The sequence below is a fragment of the Solea solea genome, chromosome 4 (genome assembly GCF_958295425.1).
Source record: "Solea solea chromosome 4, fSolSol10.1, whole genome shotgun sequence".
NCBI lineage: Eukaryota > Metazoa > Chordata > Actinopteri > Pleuronectiformes > Soleidae > Solea > Solea solea.
In genome coordinates, this window is record NC_081137.1 from 18,671,878 (window position 1) to 18,686,109 (window position 14,232).

At 41.9% G+C, this 14,232-nt stretch overlaps 3 protein-coding genes and 1 long non-coding RNA gene across 6 annotated transcripts; 2 read left to right on the plus strand and 2 right to left on the minus strand.

Annotated features, from left to right (window-relative positions):
• Positions 1-242: 242 nt before the first annotated feature.
• On the minus strand, positions 243-1,142 carry LOC131457930 (histone H2A). Its single transcript, XM_058626469.1, has one exon. It carries the CDS (start codon positions 1,023-1,025, stop codon positions 639-641), a length of 387 nt encoding a protein of 128 aa, XP_058482452.1. The 5' UTR covers positions 1,026-1,142; the 3' UTR covers positions 243-638.
• A 70-nt stretch (positions 1,143-1,212) lies between these two features.
• LOC131457931 (histone H2B 3) lies at positions 1,213-2,070 on the plus strand. The gene has a single exon (XM_058626470.1). It carries the CDS (start codon positions 1,365-1,367, stop codon positions 1,743-1,745), a length of 381 nt encoding a protein of 126 aa, XP_058482453.1. The 5' UTR covers positions 1,213-1,364; the 3' UTR covers positions 1,746-2,070.
• A 3,135-nt stretch (positions 2,071-5,205) lies between these two features.
• On the plus strand, positions 5,206-12,767 carry si:ch73-261i21.5 (zona pellucida-like domain-containing protein 1). Of its 3 annotated transcripts, none has more exons than XM_058626466.1 (11): positions 5,206-5,307; positions 6,516-6,619; positions 7,633-7,859; positions 7,956-8,140; positions 9,358-9,430; positions 10,218-10,315; positions 10,403-10,483; positions 10,650-10,821; positions 11,406-11,517; positions 11,595-11,639; positions 12,345-12,767. In XM_058626466.1, the coding sequence occupies exons 2-11, from the start codon at positions 6,526-6,528 to the stop codon at positions 12,494-12,496; spliced, it is 1,239 nt and encodes a 412-aa protein (XP_058482449.1). In that variant the 5' UTR covers positions 5,206-5,307; positions 6,516-6,525; the 3' UTR covers positions 12,497-12,767. The 3 variants fall into 3 exon arrangements, with proteins under 3 accessions (XP_058482449.1, XP_058482451.1, XP_058482450.1); XM_058626468.1 differs by having other exon boundaries at positions 11,619-11,639; XM_058626467.1 differs by having other exon boundaries at positions 11,409-11,517.
• LOC131457932 (uncharacterized) lies at positions 10,080-14,086 on the minus strand. Its single transcript, XR_009240036.1, has 4 exons — positions 13,995-14,086; positions 10,624-11,971; positions 10,444-10,474; positions 10,080-10,337 (listed from the first exon to the last, which is right to left on the minus strand). It is a non-coding gene; the product is annotated as an uncharacterized LOC131457932 (long non-coding RNA).
• Between the last annotated feature and the right edge of the window lie 146 nt (positions 14,087-14,232).

The window sequence follows — 14,232 nt, forward strand, 5'->3', positions numbered from 1 at the left end:
ACACCCATCAGCTGCAGCATTGAGGAGTGACACACATTATGAACCAGAACAGTTTCAAAACTGGTGCAAAGTGAACGCACGGTTTACTTAAATGACCAGATAAAGACATTGGTGTTTAACTGTAGCAGTGTTAAAAAAAAAAAAAAAAACGCCAGATCGGCTGCAGAACCATTCATGTGCCCTGTGCCATTCGATTTGACAAAGGCAAGTTCCCGGATGAAAACAAAAAAATCCAGACTACATGAATTCGCCCTGTGCCAAAAGGCTGCTGGGACATTTATTGAAACATGACATAAACACACAACCATTTTGCACGTTTTTTTGTAGCAGCAATGCGAAAATAAAAACACCTGCGTCCCTCCCCCTTCCAGAATTGGTCCATATTAACATATTTTCTCCGCGGCCTTCTTCTTCCTCCCCAGCCCCGGAGAGCGAGCGCGCCTCCATTTTCCACACAAAAACAACAACAACAGAGGAGACAGAGTCTATGAAGAGTCCCGATGGGCAGCAAGTGTGATTTCAACCAGACACCGCTCCCACTTTTACAAAGGTGTATCCAAAAACAAAAAAAACACTGGTATGAAAAAAGTGGCACCGAGCGGAGCCTGAGCTTGTCCCGAGTGAACACGGGCCACCGGTTACTTGCTCTTTGCAGGTTTCTCCGTCTTCTTCGGCAGGAGGACAGCCTGGATGTTGGGCAACACGCCGCCCTGAGCGATGGTCACTCCCCCCAGCAGCTTGTTGAGCTCCTCGTCGTTACGCACGGCCAACTGGAGATGCCGAGGGATGATCCTGGTCTTCTTGTTGTCCCTGGCAGCGTTGCCTGCCAGCTCCAGGATCTCAGCGGTTAGATACTCCAGCACAGCCGCCAGATAGACGGGAGCCCCGGCACCGACGCGCTCCGCATAATTGCCCTTGCGCAGTAGCCTGTGGACTCGACCCACCGGAAACTGGAGTCCGGCACGAGAGGAGCGTGACTTGGCCTTTGCTCTCGCTTTGCCTCCGGTTTTCCCTCGGCCAGACATGATGGCGTGTATGTGTGATTAGCGCGCACAAGTCGCTGGTTGTGAACAACAAAGATGACGCAGAGATGGACGTCTACGTAATGAAAATGGAGGGTGAAACTATATAAACCGCCTGCGCGTCTCTGGTTGGTCGATCGAATCTGAGACACACGAGCCAATGCCACGGCGCGTCCTGCTTTAATGCGTATCCTCCGGCGGAGGACGCACCAATCACGAGGAAGTGATGGCGCACACTTATTTGCAGAGCCATGTTATAAATAAGAGAAGTGGGAATGAGGTGGCGTCCTCAGCTGTTTCCCTGCCTTCACTGTCACTGACACCTGCACGGGGGAAAGCGAAATGCCTGATCCTGCAAAATCAGCTCCTGCGCCCAAAAAGGGCTCCAAAAAGGCTGTGACCAAAACCCAGAAAAAGGGAGACAAGAAGCGCCGCAAGACCAGGAAGGAGAGCTACGCTATCTATGTGTACAAAGTGCTGAAGCAGGTGCACCCAGACACGGGGATCTCCTCCAAGGCCATGGGCATCATGAACTCGTTTGTCAACGACATCTTCGAGCGCATCGCTGGGGAAGCGTCGCGCCTGGCGCACTACAACAAGCGCTCCACCATCACCTCCAGGGAGATCCAGACCGCCGTGCGCCTGCTGCTGCCAGGCGAGCTGGCCAAGCACGCCGTGTCCGAGGGCACCAAGGCCGTGACCAAGTATACGAGCTCTAAATAAGAGTGTGTCGACATGGTCTGCCGCTGAGATGGTCTTCAAAGCTCCGTCTGTGATGTTTTGCTTCAGAGAGAGCGAATGCCAAATGAACCCAGGCCTTGCGCCGAATATACTGGGACTGTAGTCTGCCATTTTGTTTTAAAAACCCAGTGTCTGTTTGTTTTTTTCTGAGCTGTGTCAACAATTTTTAAGAATGAATGTAAACCAATCGGTGCTTTTAAACTGGAATCGACGTTTGATTTGTTTTTGCACCGTATAATGCACCTTACTAGATGACCTGATGTCACTCTGACAAACATTGGAAATAAACTTAACTACTATTGAGTGATTTGGGTCTAATTGTCACTCTTGTACCGATGATGCTCGGTGTGAACTCCAGCAGGTCTCATGGGACAAATTCACATTAGGAAATGCATTGAGTTGCTGTCAATGTGGTGATTGATTAGATATTTGATCCATAACCAGCAGTTGAACAGGTGTACCTAATAAAGTGAGCACATGAAGCTCTTTAGATGGGGCCACCCTGCACAAATATAATTAAACCCTTGAACTTCAACTTATCTTGACACAAAAATACTGCACTGAAATCACTCAAGTATGTCTTATTTTTTTTATGTGTGTTTGTACATGGCTGTTTTTTAAAAGGATAAGTGTGCCATTCATAAAAATCATGTGACTTTTAGGTATAATCAGTATAATGTCACATTTTAGATGATGCATGATGTGACGGTGTTCAATTTCAAGTATTAATTGCATTCAGTACATCTTGGCCGCGTGAGCGAGCACGTGAGTGACTTTAATTGATATTTTTTGGTATATAATAGATGACAAAAAGCAGAAGAGAATCCATGTGACACAAGGACGGGTCCAGTTACTGTGAACCGTGCCCCGAGGTAATGAGGACACAGGAATCAAAGGAGTTCACCGGTATATAGAACCTCCGTGAAGCCGATGTGCGGGAGACAAACGGAGCCGGGTTCAAGTTCGTGTCTGGTGGCAATAACATCGCTTTCCAGGAACAATTAAATTGTCAGTATGTGACAGAAATACATAGATCTGAATACAGCAAGTGTGTATGCACTCATTCATGAGGATATAGTATATATTGTATTCTCTACTGCTTTATCCTCCCTAATAAGGGTCACATGGAGCAGGAGCCAAACCCAGCTGAGATACAGTGAAACATAGACAACCACTCACTCTCACGTTCACACCTACGGCCAATTTATTGTCCATTTCCACTTAACCTCTGCATGTTTTTGGACTCTGGGAGGAAACTGGAGAACCTGGAGAAAGTTCCCTTGATGAGACATGTATATATCAAATAAATATAAGTCTATATATACACTCTCTGGCCACTAGCATTAAGCGCGGTCTTCTGCCGCTTCAAGGTTCAACAGGTCGCACGTTCAGAGACGGTTTCCTGCAAACCTTGGCTGTAACGAGTGGTTATTTGCGTTACTTTCTATCGTGTACGGCCAGACTAGTTATTCTCCTCTGACCTCTGACATAAACAAAAGCATCTTTGCCCAAAGCACTGCAGCTCAGACTATTCTCCGTAAAGTCTGTACTTCATACTTCTGCTGATCTGGTACGAACAAGCCGCATTCAAAGTCTCTTAAGTGACTTGTCTTCCTTGTTTTGATGCTCAGGTTGAACTTGAGCAGGTCGTATTAACTACTGTATGTCGACTGTACATATCTAAATGTACATGTAAATGGTTGGCTGATTTGAAGTAGGGTTGGAGATCCTGGAAGAACAGTTTGACCAGGCTACGTTTTGAATTCAAAAGTCCAAGCCCCTTTCTTCAGACTTCCCTCCCATGCTCCGCCTCCAGAGCACAGGGACGCGCAACGAACACAGAGTCACGAGCACTTCGCAGCATGGGTAACTTTCAGAGTTTTTTTGGATACTTAGTTCAACGTGATGATGGAAAACAACAAATACTTAAACATAAAGTGAACCTACCTGTCCAGTAGAAACAGCACTTTGCAGCACTTTCTGGGCTTTCAGTGGTCGCCACCGTTCAAACCGCAGCAGCCCCGGTGTTCACTCTGGTCTTGGATCGCTCTGCATCAGCCTTTTTCTTGGCAGTAGCCTCCCCAAACACAGTCCTGTTGTTGTAACCCTAGCATAGCATAAGCTCTGGTGTTGTCTTCTGAGCATCTCCCACCTCACCTTTAAATATTATAAATAATAATTAAATAAGAAAATAAATATTATTATAGTGTTAACAAGTAGTTCAGTATTTCCCAATCCTGGTCCTCGGGGACCCACTGCCCCCCTCCAACACACCTGATTCACATCGTCAGCTCGTCAAGAAGCTCTGCTCAAGCCTGTTAATTAATCATTCATCTGAATCAGGTGTGTGGTGTAGCAGGAGAACATCTAAAACATGCAGTAGTGGAACAGGTGTACTTAATTAAGTGGCCGGTGAGTGTACACACCCTTACTTCTAGAAACTTTCCATGGACCTAACGTGGCCAGAGAACCTCATTTGAGAACCCACGGGCCCATCAGGGCCGCCACATTTAGTGTTCGTAAACAGGTTTAAGGGAATGCAAATATCAAGTGAATGACCCATTCAGATACACCAATGGCTGCTGAATGGGAAAAAGCATGACTACAACACCTACTCAATGCTAAGCTCTGCGTAAGATCATCTCCCGTCTATTGTTGTCCGGGCTGGCTTCAGGGTTCCTGCAGGGGATCTAATGGGGGGGTTTTGTGGTTCAGGTGACAGTGGTAGTTGAGGTTTTGTGTGGCAGGGTGTGTCCTCCTCTCCTGCTGCAAGATGATGGGCAGGAGCCCTCGTTTCCCAACAAAGACTGGCCGCCCCTGGCAAAATTAGTATCAAAACACAGTATAAGAGTGAAAAGGTGGAGTGGCTCAGTGGTTAAGACCCTACCTTGTGTACCAAAGACATCATGGTCGCAAGTTCGATTCCACCCCTGGCTAATTGTACTTGATTCCATTGTAAGTCGCTTTGGATAAAAGCGTCTGCTAAATGACATGTAATGTAATGTAAAAAGAATTCACAAAATGGACCATTTTAGGTGCCATAATTGGATAAAAACGAGGTATTCATAGTGTGATATTAACGTCTTCTGTCTCTTCTGTTTTGTGGGGTTTCTTCTTCTCGTTTTTTTTCTCTGCTGTGTACATTCTGTTTTAATCTACACGTGACACATAACCACAGTTTATAGTCCAGTATTATTTTCCTGACTGGATGGTGGGATGTGATTTAAGGCACATACAGCTATTGACTGCAGCTGAGGTCATTATTAGTAAAAATTACATGTTAAATTTATAGACACTTAACATTGTTTTCCTTCCACAAGACCAAAAAAAAACCAGTCCCTCCTATTGTTGCATGCGTGATAGATGATCTGTGTGTAGCTTGTATTGCTCTTGATCTTCCTTCCCCGTCTTCTCTGTGGGCTTCTCCCATCATCTCTTGAAAGGAGGCCAGTATAAATGTGGGCCACGGAGGAGTGAGCACACACACACACATCACACACACTCGCCATACTGAGAGAAAGTGGAGGGAAAACATCCACACAAGGTAAGACAACAACTCTTAATCCCACATTGTGTAGTGTAGTGTGTCTTTTAATAATAATAAAAGTTAACCTATTACATTTGTGTCACCAGAGAATGGATTATAATGATTTAATTATTATTAATAATTTGATTTATGACTCAGTCGGCCTCTCAAACATCTGCACTGCTGCTTTTCTGTCTCATACACACTCTGCTGTTTTAATTTTGTATGTGAAATAATGTGTTGACATTTCCAAACTTCAACATCACTGTGTGCTCATTTTTTCTTGTTTATTATATCTGTTTGATGCTATTTTGTGCCTGTAATTTTGTGTTTCCACAAATACTGGACTAAAAACATAGCATTCCACAATCAATATTTAATATCTTTTTTACTTCACATTTATCTGGCAACTCTACTCTTGGGCTAGTTTTCAGATTATCACTGATACTGAAAAGGATCTTATACGCACACTATAAAAATTATACAGTATGTATGCAGTATGACTGCTTCCAATTTGGCTTTTGATCACTGATGATAAAAAGCACATGTAAACAAGTTATTTATTATGATTATTTATCTGACAACTACAGCTTTTACGATTAATCAAGTACTCGTTTGGTTCATAAAATGTCAGAAAACGTTAAAAAATGTCTAATTTTTCTCCACAAAATGATTCACTTTTAATGATTTCTTTGTTATGTGGAGCAAAGAAACAAAGAAAATATTCACCCTTAAAAAGCTAAAACAACCAGAAATCTTCTTTTAATCATGAAAAAAGCTTCAAACTGAATAATCAATTATTTAGATTAATTTAGTAATCGATTAATAATCGAGTAATTGTTTCAGCTCTAATGACAACCCTCAGATTTATCCAGTGGCCCAAACTATTTAATATGAGGTGTTTTTTTTTTTTTTTTTTTTTAATAAAAAAACTAAGCTTCTGAAATACTGATGACTAAGGATTGGCAGATACAATGACCTGTGAGTCACATTTTTACTTTGAATTAGTTGATATCACGTTTATATTTCAGGACCTTTACTTTGAAATATCTTATTTTTGGTCACCAAATGGATAGTAAACTGATCCTGATGTATAAATACACCAATTTATTTATCAGGGGCACAAAAGATAAACAAATAACGTCAGCCAGTGCATACAGCTGTTTTACATGAGTTTATATACGGAGGAGATGGTGTCCATTTCTGTCATTTTTGTATCCTTGCAGTTCAAGGACAATGTGGCTGGTCCTTCTTACGTATCAACTTGCCACGCTCCTTCTCATCCGAGCTGAAAACCCCTGCTATAGACACTCTACCTTCAGAAGTCCAGGTCAGTGCTCACACGATCACTCCGCCCCCACCTCCCTCTCACTTTCACACCTTTTATTTCTGCTGCAACCTAATCAGCGTCAGCGCAGTGGAGAAGTGGCTATATGAGGAGTGTGTTGTTGTTTTTTTATATATGTGAGTTGTGTTACAGCACTGGAAGAGTGACAAATATGTACAGAATAATATAACGTTTCAAGACATGGTTAAAAAAAAAAAACAACAACATGAAGGTCCAGCAGGAATGCTTCATTCACACTAAAATAAGCAACAGGATTATTAAACCCAAGTCAAGCCACTAATCAGGGGAGATTAACACATTCCTACAGAACTCTGGTGGCTGACGTCACACAATCCCATCATGGAGCCAAAATAATGCTACACTATCACCAAAGCCAGTGGTTACTATTTTGCATCTTTTACTTCAGTCTCTCTTTAAATCAATTGTTTTGATCAGAAGTTCTCAAACCTTTTAATTCCAAGGACCACCTGAGAAAATATTGACACTATTATGTTAAAATACAGTGGTGTAAATAGGCCGAGTAAAATCAGCTACAGACTTTTCACACGAGGCAGACACAATCATTTGCTCTCCTCTTCCTCACATATATGTCACACACTAATATAGTGAAAGTGGATGAATTAATTCATTCTAAATATGATTAACCCTAACCACTCTGGTCAAAAACCCCTCAGCTCCACTCCGATCACATACCCTGGTGTTTATACAGTATGAAACGAATGAAAACTCATTTTAACAAAAAGTCCACGGGCGAGTTGGGAAGTGACAAAGTCGTCGTTGTCGCCTCATTTGGTTCCCCTGTGCATTTACGCTAAATGACGAGAGAGCAAACTGCAATGAATAGTCATGACACACGATGAAATAAACACACTCACAGTTATACCACAGACACTAAACTGGACGATGTCACTAAAAGGCTACAACAAAAGCTATTACATTAGTCTCTCAGGGAGAGTCCTGAAAACTGATTCCGGTCTCATCCCGGCTCTGTTCAGCGAACTCGGACATTGAGGTCTTCTGTGGCGCTCAGACTTTGAAGCTTCACATCCTGCTGTGCCCCATCTACTTCAGAGGGTACAATGAGTCCCTGATGTCCCTCAACTCGCAGCACTCCAATCAGGCATGTAAAGGGACGGCCGACTGGGCCGTGGACCCGCCAATTGTTAAGTTCAACTTCTCCATCACAGAGACGGGCATCAGCGAGTGCGACAACTCGCTGGCAGTAAGTGACCGACTAAGCCTTGACTCTCTCAGCACATTGCCGCTAATGATCTCGCTCACAAACTCAACAAACTTCAACTCTTCTTCCTCCTTGAAGGTCACCCAGGAGGTGGGAACGGGAGTGTTCTCCGAATTCTCCCATGTCGAGTACATCAACATCTCAGGCATGGTCTGCTCCAAGGACCCGTCCAAAGATCCCATTACCTATCACCAAGAAGTGATGTACAAGTTCTCCTGCCGCTACCCTCTGCAGTACTTCATCAACAATACTCAGATGAGCGTGTAAGTACTTCCTCTAACTTCAGTTTACAGACTCTGTTGATCCTAGCACCTCACAAATGTTATCTCAAATGTTATCTCCGTCACTGCACTACACTACATATCTCCGTCCACGGCGTCAACAAAGGATCCATTAAAGGGGTTATTTTTATTGTGCTTCATTCGAAATAGACTGAAACGCAAACGGATTCCGTGGCGGTAGAATGTGAAGACCACTAAATGTATGTCATCCCATTAATGGGGAACGTTACTATTCAATATTGACAACTTGCTTCGCCAGATAGCCCCTCAAATAAAACCACAGCATGCCGTAAAGGGGCTTCTTTGTCGTTTTCCTAACTGATTGGACTATTGACTCTATACTGCCCCCACAATTACAAGGGGGCCAAGTACAAAAATGGGCCTTCATTTGTCCCACTACACCACCTCTGAAAAGAGAAACGTCAAGAAACAAGAGTCTAAAAGAGAGTTTGAGAGTAACGATTGCTACAAACATTAATGCTAATGCAAAGTACGTTTGTCTGTGCTCATCTCATGAGAGGAGCTCAGGGCAGAGAGTGGCCATCCCAAAAGGTTAGGACATTAATAACCTGCAGGTCAAGCTTAACAATCAAGTGTTGTATCATCCTCACGAACACTCAAACTTCTGCTTCTTCCTCTGTTTTTGAGTCATCGGTTCAATCAACAGGTGTCGGCAAAGAGGTCATTTGACAATAAAGAGCATAAAATCTCAAAGAACTACATCTCAGCCCTGATGGCGCCACAGTTCCAAAACAATTGTCTGTGACGTCAAATAACTGTCTCGATAAAGAATATTAATATTAACACCAGCAATCTTATGGCACATATTGAATAGCTTTTTTATATATATAAATATACAAATACACTGGACATGTATGTAACTCTAGATTGTGAGAATTGAGTGGGATTTTTTTTTTTTTTTAAGGTTTTATTAAAACCTTCCCTTGAAACAAATGATGAATGACATATGCTGTCTATACATAAAAAAGTATCGCATTACCTTATTTAGTTATAGTCTTCATGGGGCAGCAGTGTTCTCAGGTGTGTGTTACCTGTGTGTTAAGTTTCAGGCAGGCGTGATTCTCACCTCACTGTGTTGTTCTCTTCAGTATCAAGTGAATGATGACCTGGTTGTCGACGTCTCAAGTAATGAATTCCAGCTGTTGACAGAACTTTCTTTCTCCCCCCTCCTCCAATAGATCTGGGGCCAATCTGGTCATTAAAGACAACAACGGAAGTTTCATCAGTACACTGAGCATGGGACTGTACTCGGTAAGTTTCACATCTCTTGTTCGGTCAATTTCTCATCAATTGTCAGACGTCCAGATTTCTGATTCTGGTACAACATACTTCTTTAAAAGGCTTTAAATTCAAACCATCGTCACATGTTATGTGAACACAATGCTGATTGAGTCCGATCAGCTCCATGCGACTCGCTCTGCGTTTCTCACAATACAGGGTGTTCTTATCTAGCGTCACACAGGAAGTGGTTAGTTTTAGGTCGAGACAGCTGGAGGCAACAGCAACATTATGCTAGAGTGGAACGGCCTTTTTATTAGGAATAGTACCAAAATAACCGGCCCCAACTGTTCCAATTTTTGGCGCCCATTTTCAGATGATTCGGTTCACAAAGACCAAACAGAGGCAGAATAATAACACGGTCTACAACAAAAATCACCGCTAGTAACGCACTTTTGTGAATTTCTCTGTGATATGAATAAAGTACCTATCTATCTATCACTGGCACTTTAACTTTTCAAATAAACACAGTGGAGCTGAGATCATTGAGATCACAGTCAAACTACCACATCACATCAGCCGTCAAGATGTCTTTCCATGTACAACTCACTTCTTTAAATCAAGGAATTAGAAAAACAAAACTGCTCAGCTTACCTTAGATCGTATGGGGGAGGAGTGTGAACATTGGACATTGTCTCCGCTGGGTCTGGAGGGAGAGTGAAGCCAAAACATTTCTATTTATTTGAATGGTTTAGTGTTGAAGAACATATCATTAGTCTAAACAACCATCCTTCCCTCTTTTGTCTTGTTGGGTGTAAAGGACAACAGCTACTCCTCCTCACTGCTGATGCCTCAAGAAGGTCTAGAGCTGAAGACCAGGATCTTTGTAGAAGTGAGGGCCTCGAACCTCAGCAACAGGTAGTGTTTTAGCAGGTTATGTCTGTCATTTTCAAAAAGAGTAATTTTTAAGTGTACCAATACCACAACTGTTGAATTCTTTTTCAGATTCAACGTGCTCCTGGATCGATGTTATGTTACATCCTCACCTTTTATCATCGACACCAGCTTCCACGATCTCTTCGTTGGGTGAGTGACCAGAGACACGAGATAAAGGGTTTGAGAATCCAGCGACATCAATGACTTTGTTCACATTTGGAGCTCTGACTATGCATAAAAACATGACAAGTTTGACAAGCTAAATACGATTTGTTTGAAGTTTTTCTGACTTTCATCATCTCTCCTCCTCTTCAAGGTGTCACCGGGACGTCCAGACAATTGTCATGACTAACGGAGACCAGCAGGAGGCCCGCTTCTCCTTTGAGGCTTTCCGCTTCATTCAAAGCTCAGATGATATCATCTCCACCTACTACGTCCACTGTGCCACCAGACTCTGTGTGAACTCCATCTGCCCTGCCCTCGTCCAGGTCAGAAAAAGCACAAATCACAAGAGCACCCTACTTAATATGACCATTCTGCTGGTTGCAAAAACAACACTTGATTTATGACTCAGTAAACATTTTCCTGAGGAGTTAATGGTTTCTTTCGCTAGTTTCAGGTCTTCTTCAATAGCACATGATGTCAATTCTGTGAACAATGTGAGGTAAATAGACAATAAAGCAATAAAGCAGTGGCCACACTGTGATCCGGTGCCTGGTTGCAGGCGAATCTCAAGACTATGATAGTGGAGCAGAAGTAGAGAGTTTTGAAAGAGTGTCTATATCCTTTCTGGTATGCAAAGGTCACTGTAGTTCCCTGATGTGCTTGGGAAAGGACTGGAGGGAGTTCTCCATTTGTTGAAGTGTCACCAACTTTTACACACACACATAAAAACTAAGGAGAAGCTGAGGATTGAATCAACAACGTTTCTAGACATTGCCTCCATCTTGTGAGCCATGCTCTCACGGGTTGTGTATATTCACACAATGCTCTACTTGGGAAACCGGGAACTGCGATTCATTTGTATTTAAAAATCTGTCTTGCAACTAAAATGACAATCGCTGTTTATTAGCAGAACTGCACTAGCTCTAGGAGGCACCGCAGCGTCGACGACAACCAGGATACTACAGTGAGCGACTCGGCCACCATCACTTCAAACCCCATTTATACCAAGTTAGAGAAAGGTGAGAACCTGTATGTGTACTACAACAATAAAGTTGTTGTTTTATTTTGCTGTATCACATCAGTCTAAATTTACTAGGTTTTTTATTTGTTCATTTCACAGGACATATGTCGGGATCTGAAGGTATGTACTGTACACATAGCTGTTGTTTCATCAAGTAACACAAATGAACCTTGGGCAACAATGGCACTTTGGTTTTCCCAACAATTTAATACCACTTGTATTAAATTGGTGTAGTAGAAGTACATAGTAGAAGTAGCTCTCACCTACTGACAAGATGCTGGTGTTCATGTCTGAAAATGACTTTAGGTCCCACACTTTATCCAATCAGGAGTCGCAATGTCACAAAGAAGGACCTCTCTGCTCGATAGGTTTTGTTTTTTATTGTCAGTGAATAATCATATGAATACTCACCAAACATCTTCATGATGTGACAGAGAGTAGGGAGGGGTATGCTGGAAGCAAAGGACAGGAGCCAAAAATGTGTTAAACCTTAAGAGTTCCTTTTAAAAAAAACTTACTAATTTGTTCCTAGAGGCAGAAAATGTCACCTTCCCAAAAACTGCTGTAAAATTATATATTAATATTTTTCCCCCACTTTAAATGAGTCAGTCTACTTCAGCGTAAAAATATACACATCAAACATTAATATTCCTGAAATGTTAACCCTTTAAAAGACGAGATCCGTCATATGAGAACATAGGATAACTTAGGTTAGGCTGCCAACGATAGATGGATCTGTATTTGCCAATTACTTTAAGTGTTTAGAAAGGTCAGGTGAACCAGCTCCTCTTTCGTCTAATTTTTTGGTGTTCCTTTCCTCCCCAGACCCTCAGGAAAGTCATCATACAGTGGTGGTGGTCTCAATCATAGCGGGCATCATCGGCCTCATCTGCCTCACTCTCATTGTCGTCATCGTTCTCAAGACGTACAATGCAAAAAGTGCAGTAGGCAAGACTATTCTGTACTCACCAGAATGACACATGTCCATTTGGTATGATCCGTCATACAAAATGAATAACACCATCATTCAAGACTGGGTCACCACAAATAAGTTTGCTGAATTTTGTTTTCCTGCCCCTCTTACTTAAGATTTATTAAATAGCACTTGGTATGAAAGTAAAGATAGTCAGAAATGTTATATTGTGCCCTCAATGGCATTTTTCATGACTGATTTTTGAATTTGGTTGTGGTAGTTTATCGATTAAAAACCCTGCTGATAAAAAAAAAAGAAAAGACAGAATATATATATATATATATATATAATATATATATATATAGCAGCTCTATTCCCATATTGAAATAAGTGAACAACAGGGAAAAAGGTTCCTTGTCTCTTTGACCTTAATGCTTTCATTCAGCCTGTGTGAAAAACATACTGTAAGTAAACTTTGTGAAACAGTAGCCGGAGTCGTGTTGTTTTACTCTGGTATTAAATGGAGGAAGTCTAGTTCCCAAGAAGCAACAGTACCTGTCCTGCATTCACAACCATGCACACTGCCTGAGGCCTTCACCTTTTATTTAAATCTCTGGTTTTGGACAATGGGGTTGTGGGCCACCACTGTCTTACTAAAAGCAAGGTGATAGGTACTGCAGTTTTGTACTTGTATGTCCAATAAAGATGTTTGATAAGATTTCATGGATGTTCCTCACAATCCCTGTAGAAGCTGGTGTAGTGAGCACCATGTGAGGAACAACACAAAGAGCCTCAGTCATTATCTTTAGAGTAGATGTTAAACTCAAGAGACTTTCCTCTGTGATTTTTTTATTCATGCTGCTGACCCCTTTGTACGTCTCTAATCAGTTCACATCTGCTGACTGGAGGTGGTCACGGAATTTTAATGGAATTGTGTACGAACGGGCGAAGAAAGCCAACCTCCTGGATGTAGAAGCACTTAATGAGCGGGTTTTCCGAACGCGTGAAAATCCCCTAAAGTGGTTTCTAAACCTAAAATTGACATTCGAGTATAAAAACCTCTTACTGTGTAGTCAGGATTTTAAGTGTACTATTATAAAATGATTGGCTAGTTTGGTATTTTGTATGAATAAACAGCTATATGTTGCTCAGGAACTATACTTTTGTACTTGAATAATGCTAATAAAAGCATGTTTTGGCTGCCTTTTCACTCACAGCTGTTTCAAACACTATCATTGGGACATTTGGTGACTCGTTGGAAAAAGTACATTTGTTCAGTCTACACACAAGTTTTTACAATTACATAATTTTGCAGTATCAAGATTTAAAAAAAAACCAAAACTTACTAATTTGTTCCTAGTGGCAGAAAATGTCACTTTCCCAAAAAGTGCTGTAAAAGTAATATATATATATATTAATATTTTATTCCACTTTAAAAGTCTTTTAAAACTAGCTCTCATTTTTCTGATTGGCAGTAATTCTTAAGAGTGAGTCTGCACTACATTCCTGGCAGTGTGTATGGGATGTCCAACATGTCCATGTTCTGTGGGGGACTCACTTACTGCAGGACACTCAAGACCTGAAGACACACTGGCATCAAAGTGGCTGAGCGCTTCATTCACATCACTGTCCCGCCGAATGTCGAGTCTCCGCTTATTCGCCGCCAAAATGAGGAAAAAAAAGGAAAGAACAACTTCACTTAAATATCACGACTCAACACTAGTCACTTTATATCTGCTAAGCCTCCTGACAATGAGGTCAGGCAACAACCAAAGCAATATCAATGTGTTCTATTGCCAA